General features: G+C 49.4%; 1 protein-coding gene across 1 annotated transcript in view; it reads left to right on the forward strand.

Annotated features, from left to right (window-relative positions):
- Window positions 1-9,834, forward strand: part of PLAUR (plasminogen activator, urokinase receptor) — a 27,061-nt gene that overhangs the window by 9,552 nt on the left and 7,675 nt on the right. The window contains exons 4-5 of the mRNA XM_017885911.1: window positions 7,116-7,277; window positions 8,156-8,293. Coding sequence (XP_017741400.1) covers window positions 7,116-7,277; window positions 8,156-8,293 — 300 coding nt within the window. The remainder of the gene's footprint in view (window positions 1-7,115; window positions 7,278-8,155; window positions 8,294-9,834) is intronic.

The raw sequence follows: 9,834 nt of genomic DNA on the forward strand, positions 1-9,834 counted from the left end.
TTTTTTTTTTTGAGACGGAGTCTCGCTCTGTCGCCCGGCCTGGAGTGCAGTCTCAGCTCACTGCAAGCTCCGCCTCCCGGGTTTACGCCATTCTCCTGCCTAAGCCTCCCGAGTAGCTGGGACTACAGGCGCCAGCCACCTCGCCCGGCTAGCTTTTTGTATTTTTTAGTAGAGACGGGGTTTCACCGTGTTAGCCAGGATGGTCTCGAACTCCTGACCTCGTGATTCGCCCGTCTCAGCCTCCCAAAGTGCTGGGATTACAGGCTTGAGCCACCGCGCCCGGCCCACAGAAGGTTTTAAACAGCGAATATCATGATCACATTTATTTATTGTAATTTTTTTTGAGACAAGAGTTTCTCTGTTTTTGCCCAGGCTAGAGGGCAATGGTACGATCTCGGCTCACTGCAACCTCTGCCTCCCAGGTTCAGGCGATTCTCCTGCCTCAGCCTAACAAGTAGCTGGGACTACAGGCACCCGCCACCATGCCTGACTAGTTTTTTTTGTATTTTTAGTAGAGATGGGGTTTCACCATGTTGGCCAGGCTGGTCTTGAACTCTTGACCTCGTGATCTGCCCGCCTCAGCCTTCCAAAGTGCTGGGATTACAGACGTGAGCCACCGCACCTGGCCCTCATTTATATTTTTAACAAATTATTCTGACCTCAGGACAGAAAATAGATTGAAAGGAAGCAAGAGTAGATGAGAGGAAACCAACCTGGGGGTGGGTGAGGTTGTCCAGGTGGAGAAGTGTGTCAGATATGCAGAGGAAGAGAAGTGGATACATTTAAGAGCTGTTCAGGCTAGGCACAGTGGCGCACGCCTGAAATCCCAGCACTTTGGAAGGCCGAGGCAGGAGGATTGCTTGAGCCCAGGAGCTGGAGGCTGCAGTGATCACACCGCTGAACTCCAGCCTGGGCGGCAGAGAAAAACCTTGTCTCAACAAAAGCCAAAAAAGAGCTATTTAGAAGCAGGCCTTAGTGGTAGATTAAATGTGGGAGGGGACCTGCAATTCTGGTCATGATGGAGTCACTTGTATCAGACCAACCCTTCTGCCAGTGACAGCTGCAAATGCTGGACAAATAATAAACAATTATTAGAAGTTACTGGAGAGCAGCAAATGAAAGGAGAAACTTGGCCGGGCGAAGTGGCTCATGCCTATAATCCCAGCACTTTGGGAGACCAAGGCAGGTGAATCGTTTGAGCTCATGAGTTCAAAACCAGTCTGGGCAACATGGCGAAACCTCTCTACTAAACCTCTCTACTAAACCTCTCTACTAAAAATACAAAAGTTAGCCAGGTGTGGTGGCACATGCCTGTAGTCGCAGCTACTTGGTTGGCTGAGGCACAAGAATTGCTTGAACCTGGGAGGTAGAGGTTACTGAGCCAAGATCACATGACTGCACTCCAGCCTGAGCGACAGAGCAAGACTCCGTTTCAAAAAGAAAAAAGAAAGAAAGAAAGGAGAAACTTGAGGCACTACAACCTCTGAAATAAGGGAAGCATAAAATTTGGGTTCCACAGACAACCTGGTTTTTTCCCGGAGTGCACTTGCCAATCTGCTGCTGTGGAAGGGAAATAGAGCCCAGACAGAAAGAGAGTCGCTAGACTGAGAAGACGGAGGTTGGAGTTTGGGGCTGCCAGAATGTCTGGAAGATGAGAGTTAAAATCCTGGAATGGATGGGACCACAGAAAAGGGAGTTCCCAACCTGCAAACAAATCTCCCTCAAGTCGTTGGCAAGCTGTACATGCACAGGGTGAGAGTCCAAGAAACTTGGAAGAGAAAAATAGCAAATGGGAAGCTACAAAAGCGAACAAGGCTTCCAGCAGACATGTGATACTGGGGACACAGGTTGCCAAGCTGGAGAGGCCTTGGTAAGCATCTCAGGCTTTCCCCCTAAGACCACCCTAGGGGTAAGGACCAAAGTGAAATAGATGAGCCCTAAACAAGCCTAGGTCCAATACTTGACAGGAATGAAAACCTGACTCTCTGTGGAAGAAGAAAACATTGTTTAGGCCCTTGACAGATTTTTATCTATAATGTCTGGCATCTGATCAAAATTTACAAGATAGTGAGGCATGGTGGCATGCGTCTATAATCCCAACTACTTGGAAGGATTACTCGAGCCTGAGAGTTCTGGGCTGTAATGTGCTATATCAATAGGGTGTCTGAACTAAGTTTGGCATCAATATGGTGATCTCCTAGGAGCAGGGGACTACCAGGTTGTCTAAGGAGGGGCTGAAGCAGCCCAGCTCAGAAATTGAGCAGGTCAAAACTCCTGTGCTGATCAGTAGCAGGATTATGCCTATGAATAGCCACTGCACAACAGCCTGGACAACGTAGAAAGACCCCATCTTTAAAAAAAAACAAAAACAAAAAAAAACCAGGCTGGGCATGGTGGCTCACACCTCTAATCCCAACACTTTGGGAGGCCGAGGTCAGAAGTTCAAGACCAGCCTGGCCAACATGGTGAAACCCCTTTGTAAAGATACAAAAAAAAAAAAAAAAAATTAGCCGAGTATGGTGGCGCATGCCTGTAATACCAGCTACTTGGGAGGCTGAGGCAAGAGAATCGCTTGAACCCGGGATAAGGATGTTGCAGTGAGCCAGGATCGCACCATTGCACTCAAGCCTAGGCGAGAGGGCAAGACTCTGTCTCAAAACAAAACAAAACAAAACAAAAAATAAACGACAACAACAACAAAATCTTACAAGGTATCCTGAAGAAAATAAAAAGGAGGCTGGGCGCGGTGGCTCAAGCCTGTAATCCCAGCACTTTGGGAGGCCGAGACGGGCGGATCACGAGGTCAGGAGATCGAGACCATCCTGGCTAACATGGTGAAACCCCGTCTCTACTAAAAAATACAAAAAAAACTAGCCGGGCGAGGTGGCGGGCGCCTGTAGTCCCAGCTACTTGGGAGGCTGAGGCAGGAGAATGGCGTAAACCCGGGAGGTGGAGCTTGCAGCGAGCTGAGATCCGGCCACTGCACTCCAGCCTGGGTGACAGAGCAACTCCGTCTCAAAAAGAAAAAAAAAAGAAAAAGAAAAGAAAAAGGACCAATTGACCAGAAACCAAGAGAAAAATCCAAACAGAATTGTAGTGATTCAGATATTGGATTATAGGACAGGAAACATGAAAATTGCTACGATCAATATATTCAGGAAAACAGAAGAATGGGTACATTTTAACACCTGGAATCCTTTTTTTTGAGACGGAGTCTCACTCTGTTGCCAGGCTGGAGTGCAGTGCAACAGCACTAGGCTCACTGCAACTTCCACCTCCCGGGTTCAAGCGATTCTCCTGCCTCAGCCTTCTAAGTAGCTGGGACTACAGGCGCCTGCCACCATGTCTGGCTAATTTTTGTGTTTTAGTAGAGACAGGGTTTCACCATGTTGACCAGGATGGTCTCAATCTCTTGACCTCGTGATCCACCCGCCTTGGCCTCCCAAAGTGCTGGGATTACAGGTATGAACCACCGCACCCGGCCAAGGAATCCATTTTTTAAGAGTCCAACAGAAAATATAGAACAGTGACTCAAATGAAGAACTCTGCAGTTATGCTTGATAGAGGTCAGAAACAGCAGAGCAAAAAGATTAAAGAGCTAGAAGATGGAACAGTAGAAGCATGTGGATTGATTCACAGATGTGGAAGACCAAGGGGTCTGCCAGGTTTCTGCCCTAGGGACTGGATGGGGCCGCCTTGGACGTGTGGACTTCAAGAAAAAGAGCAGTTGTGGGAGAAGATGGGGAGTTTTGTTTGGGACAGGTGTTTGAGGTATAGCCAGGGGGCCTTGAAGAGACAGTTGCATGTACAGGTCTGGAGCTCAGAGAGAAGCCTGGATTAGAGAGAGATTTGTGAGTGATGAGCAGATAGATGGAAATGAAGTCATTTCAGTATTTACCCCATGAAAGAGTCTATACTGTGAGAAATAAAAAGGGCTTAAATCAGAGCCCTGGCCAGGTGCGATACTCATGTCTGTAATCCCAGCACTTTGGGAGGCCGAAGCGAGAGGATCATTTGAGTCCAGGAGTTTGAGACTAGCCTGGGTAACATCTCAAGACCTTGTCTCTACAAAAAATACAAAAATTAGCCAGGTGTACTGGCACACGCCTATAGTCCCAGCTACTCAGTAGGCTGAGATGGGAGAATCACCTGAGCTCAGGGAGGTTGAGGTGGCAGTGAGTCATGATTGTGCCACTGCACTCCAGCCTTGGGGACACAGCAAGACCCTAACTCAAGAAAAGAAAAGAAAAGAAAAGAAAAGAGCCCTGAGGATCATTGGCATTTAGAAGAGTGGCATAAAAAGAGTTCACACAGGAGACCCGTGAGTGACCACCCAGAGTGGGCAGAACTAGAAATGGGGAATTCAGGGGGCAGTGGGAGCTCAGAGCAGGTACCTGTTCCAGGCTGATGGGTCAGGGAGGGCTTCCTAGAGGAGGTAAAATTGAAGATGACAGCTGAAGAATGAGTAGGAGTTAGAGAAAGTAGGGCACAAGGAAAAGGCATTCTAGGTGTGAACAGCTATTTTGGCAATGACGAGAATTTGTGTTTTCATTTTCATGGAAGTTTGTATGAGAAGACATGGGTGGCCTTGTAGTTATTTTTCTTTGAGGGGGATGATTGGGCTTTGGATGTAAGTGATTCACCTAATTGAATCAAGCCTGCCAGTTAAGAGCCTTGGCTGACATGGTCCTCTCACTTTTTTAAGACTTGGCTTGGACTCAGCTTAGATGTGTCTTGGGTCAGGACGGGGAGGGCATGCCAAGCATGGGAAATGGTGTGAGCCAAGGGCTGGGCAGAGGAATGAGTCTGGTGTTTCCAGGGAAAAGTAACGGATCCAGTTGGCCAACACCACAAGGTTCGTGCAAAAGGCAAAGTGATCAGGAATCAGTCAAGTGAGTCTTTGATTCCTGGGACAATTAGGTAGTGTATTATCGATTGCTTATCTATTATCTATTGCTGCATTACAGATTGCAGCAATAAAATAAGCATGCATTATTTCCCAAAGTTTCTGAAGGTCAAAAACCCTGGAGTAGCTTAGCTAGGTGGTTCTGGCTTAGGATCCTTCATGAGTCTGCAGTCAAGATGTCAGCTGGCGTTACAGTCATCTGAAGGCCCCTAAGGTAGCTTCACTCACATGAATGCTCCCCTCCCATGGCTTTGGCACAGGCCTCAGTTCTGCCACTTGAACTTCCCCATGGTGCTACTTGAGTGTCCTCACAACATGGCTGCTGCTTCCCCTAGAAAAGGTGACCCAAGAGAGAGAGCCAGGCAAAAATTGCCATGTGCTCTATGATCTAGCCACAGAAGGCACATACCATCATTTCCATAATATCCCGTTGACTACATAGGGCATCCTTATTCTTTTTTCTTTTTTTTTTTTTTTTTAAATTTAAAGACAGAGTCCTGCTATGTTGCCCAGACTGATCTCAAACTCCCGGACTCAAGCAATCCTCCCACCTCAGCCTCCCAAAGTGCTGGGATTACAGGCATGAGCTGCTGCTGCACCCAGCCAGCCCTATTCTTTAAGGGCATGAATCCCAGGGAGCAGAGATTATTGGGGGCCATTTTGGAGACAGGCTACCACAGAGAACAATAGAAAGGTTTTAAGTAATTCCTCATTCATTCATTCATTTAACAAATATGTATTGAATATCTTATCTGTCCCTGGCCCTGTGCCAGGTGGTGCTGGGACACAGTAGTGATCAAGACAGCCCCTGGCCCTGCCCTCCTGGGGCTCACAGTCCAGTAGAGGAGATATACCTGTCACCAGACAGTGACCACCCAGAGTGGGATGCGGGAGTCCAGGGGTGTGTGGGAGCTGCTCCAGCCTGGTGGATCAGGAAGGGCTTCCCAGAGGAGGTGAAATTGGAGCTGACACCTAAAGAATGAGTAGGAGTTAGGGAAGGCAGAGAGCAAAGGAAAGGTGTTCTAGACAGAGACAACGGCATATGCAAAGGCCTGGATGGCAGGCAACATGTGTAGCCGTGGACTGTGGGAAGTCAGTGTGGAGTACAGTCTGAGGGTATAGTGGAGGGAGACAAGGCAGGAGAGGTGCTCAGGCCCCAGTATTTGATGGGCTTTGAATCCCATGCTGAGGATCTTGGATTTTATTTTGAGGGTAGTAGGGAGCTATGGAAGAGTCTTGAGGAGAGAAGAGACAGGTCAAATATGAGTATTAGAAATACCCTTTGGCCGGGCGCGGTGGCTCAAGCCTGTAATCCCAGCACTTTGGGAGGCCGAGACGGGTGGATCACGAGGTCAGGAGATCGAGACCATCCTGGCTAACACGGTGAAACCCCGTCTCTACTAAAAAATACAAAAAAAAAAAAAAACAACTAGCCGGGCGAGATGGCGGGCGCCTGTAGTCCCAGCTACTTGGGAGGCTGAGGCAGGAGAATGGCATAAACCCGGGAGGCGGAGCTTGCAGTGAGCCGAGATCGCGCCACTGCACTCCAGCCTGGGCGACAGAGCGAGACTCCGTCTCAAAAAAAAAAAAAAAAAAGAAATACCCTTCTAAGGGCCCGGGTGCAGTGGCCCATGCCTGTAATCCCAGCAATTTGGAAGGCCGAGGCAGGTAGATCACTTGAGGTCAGGAGTTCGAGACCAGCTCTACTACTGTCTCTATTAGAAATACAAAAATTAGCCCAGTGTGGTAGTGCATGCCTATAGTCCCAGTTACTCAGGAGGCTGAGGCAGGAGAATCACTTGAACCCAGGGAGTGGAGGTTGCAGTGAGCCAAGATGGCGCCCCTGCGTTCCAGCCTGGGTGATGGAGTGAGATTCTGTCTCAGGGAAAAAAAAAAAAAAAAAAAAGGAAAGAAATATACTTCTAGGGCCATGTGGAAATGCTGCATTGGGGTGAGTAGGGGGTGACAAGAATGGAAACCCAGAGGCTAGGGAGGTAGCTGGAGTTGAAGGAGGTCTGATCTGGACTGGTCCATGGGGCTGGAAAGGAGGGCGTGGATTCTAGAAAGATTCAGCAGGCAGAATAGACAGGGCTCAGTAACTGGCTGCAGGGTGGGATAAGGAGGAATTGATGCCCAGTGAGTCCTTGCAGAGCTGGGGCTCCAGGACTGTCCCCATGGAGTCTCACTCCCCTCCCCCTCTTCCAAACAGGCCGGGCTGTCACCTTTTCCCGAAGCCGTTACCTTGAATGCATTTCCTGTGGCTCATCAGACATGAGCTGTGAGAGGGGCCGGCACCAGAGCCTGCAATGCCGCAGCCCTGAAGAACAGTGCCTGGATGTGGTGACCCACTGGATCCCAGAAGGTGAAGAAGGTGAGCCCCAACCTGCTGGCAACTCCTCCTCCCTGCTCTGCTCCTCCCCAAGACTGCACTTAACAACCCTAGAGTAACAGGGATGTCAGCAAGGGACTAAGTTATCTCATACACAAGAGGTCCAGGGCCACAAGGACAGTTCCAGAGTCACCAAGAACCCAGATGCCTTCTCGTTTCTTTTTTTTTTTTTTTTTTGAGATGGAGTCTCACTCTCTGTCGCCCAGGCTGGAGTGCAATGGGATGATCTTGGCTGGCTGCAACCTCCGCCTCCCAGGTTCAAACAATTCTCCTGTTTCAGCCTCCTCAGTAGCTGGGATTACAGATGTGTATCACCACGTCTGGCTAATTTTTGCATTTTTAGTAGAGACAGGATTTCACCATGTTGGTCAGGCTGGTTTCGAACTCCTGACCTTGTGATCCACCCGCCTCAGCCTCCCAAAGTGCTGGGATTGCTAGCGTGAGCCACCATACCCAGCCACCTTCTTGTTTCTTACACATCACTTCCATTCTCAAAATGCCTCATAGTCCAAAATGGCTGCTGGAGCTCCGGGTCTCACATCTAAGTTCCAGGAAGGAGGAAGAAGGAAAGAAGGAACAAAAAAGGGGGCACTGCTCCTTTTGTAAGTGTTCTCCTTTCTGGAAGTCCCAGAAAGCACTTCTATTTATATCACATTGGTCCGAACTTCATCACATGACTGTACCTAGAGAGGCTGGAATATGTAGTTTTTGACAAGATCTATGACTGTCCTAGATAAAATGAGGGTCCTATGATGAAAGGTGAAGTAGTGAATGGTTGAATGCCTGCTATTGCGGGCATATCCCATCTTAGTCCCTCATTCACAATCTGACATCTGACCTCTGTCCGCTGGCCCCCACAGGGCGTCGTCCAAAGGATGACCGCCACCTCCGCGGCTGTGGCTACCTTCCCGGCTGCCCAGGCTCCAATGGTTTCCACAACAACGACACCTTCCACTTCCTGAAGTGCTGCAACACCACCAAATGCAACGAGGGCCCAAGTAAGGAACGGGAGACACAGGCAAGGCCTGGGGTTGGGCAGGGGCATGCACTCAGGCAGACAGCTACGCAGTCACTCTCCGGCAATCAACTCCTCTCTGGGGCCTCTGTTTCCTTTTCTGAAAAATGGTAGTATCAGGCCTTTTTTTTTTTTTTTTTTTTTGAGACGGAATCTCACTCTGTTGCCCAGGCTGGAGTGCAATGGTGTGATCTCCGCTCACTGCAACCTTTGCTCACGAGTTCACGATTCTCCTGCTTCAGCCTCTTGAGTAGCTAGGATTACAGGTGCCCACCACCACGCTCAGCTAAGTTTTGTACTTTTAGTAGAGATGGGGGTTTCACCATTTTGGCCAGGCTGGTCTCGAACTCCTGACCTCAAGTGATCTGTCTGCCTTGGCCTCACAAAGTGCTGGGATAACAGGCATGAGCAATTGTGCCCAGCCAGGCTTTTCTTCAAAAGAAGAATTTTGTAAGAATTCAATGATACTGTCTATCAGCCCTTGCCAAGACCTGAGCTTCCTGTCTTTTTTGTCTCTCTCAAATTTTCCCACTCCTCCCCACCTCCACTGCCACCACCTGGGCTGAGCCACGCTGACTTCTTGCCCAGGTTGTTGCAATGACCTCTTCTCAGGTCTTCCTGCTTCCACTCCTGCCATCATACAGCCAAGGTTCAACCCAGCAGCGAGCGATTTTTTGGGGGGAGGGGTATGGGGGAGACAGGGTCTCGCTCTGTCACCCAGGCTGGAGTGCACTGGCATGATCATGGCTCGCTGCAGCCTCAAACTCCTGGGCTCAGGAGTTCCTCCCACCTAAGCCATTAGAGTAGCTGAGACTACAGGCGCCCGCCACCACGCCCGGCTAATTTTTTTGTATTTTTAGTAGAGACAGGGTTTTACTGTGTTAGCCAGGATGGTCTCGATCTCCTGACCTCATGATCCACCCACCTCGCCTCCGAAAGTGCTGGGATTACAGACGTGAGCCACCGCGCCCAGCCGCACCCAGCTAAATTTTAAAACTTTTGTAGAGACGGGGTCTCAGTATGTTTCCCAGGCTGGTATCAAACTCCCAGGCTCAAGCAATCCTTCTGCCTTGACCTCCCAAAGTGCTGGGATAACAGGCATGAGCCACTGTGTCTGACCTTCATTTAGTTTCTTTTTTTTCTTTTGAGATGGAGTCTCGCTCTGTCAGCCAGGCTGGAGTGCAGTGGCGCGATCTTGGCTCACTGCAACCTCTGCCTCCCAGGTTCAAGCGATTCTCCTGCCTCCGCCTCCCTAAGTGCTAGGATTACAGGCATGAGCCACTGTGCCTCACCTTCATTTAGTTTCTTTTCTTTTCTTCCTTCCTTCCTTCCTTCCTTCCTTCCTTCCTTCCTTCCTTTTCTTTCTTTCTTTTTCTTTCTCTTTCTTTCTTTCCTTCCTTCCTCCCTCCCTCCTTTCTCTTTCCTCCCTCCCTCCTTCCCTTCTTTCTCCTTCCTTCCTTCCTTCCTTCCTTCCTTCCTTCCTTCCTTCCTTCCTCCCTCCCTCCCTCCCTCCCTCCCTCCCTC

This window comes from Rhinopithecus bieti, unplaced genomic scaffold (genome assembly GCF_001698545.2).
Source record: "Rhinopithecus bieti isolate Rb0 unplaced genomic scaffold, ASM169854v2 scaffold_15643, whole genome shotgun sequence".
Lineage (NCBI taxonomy): Eukaryota > Metazoa > Chordata > Mammalia > Primates > Cercopithecidae > Rhinopithecus > Rhinopithecus bieti.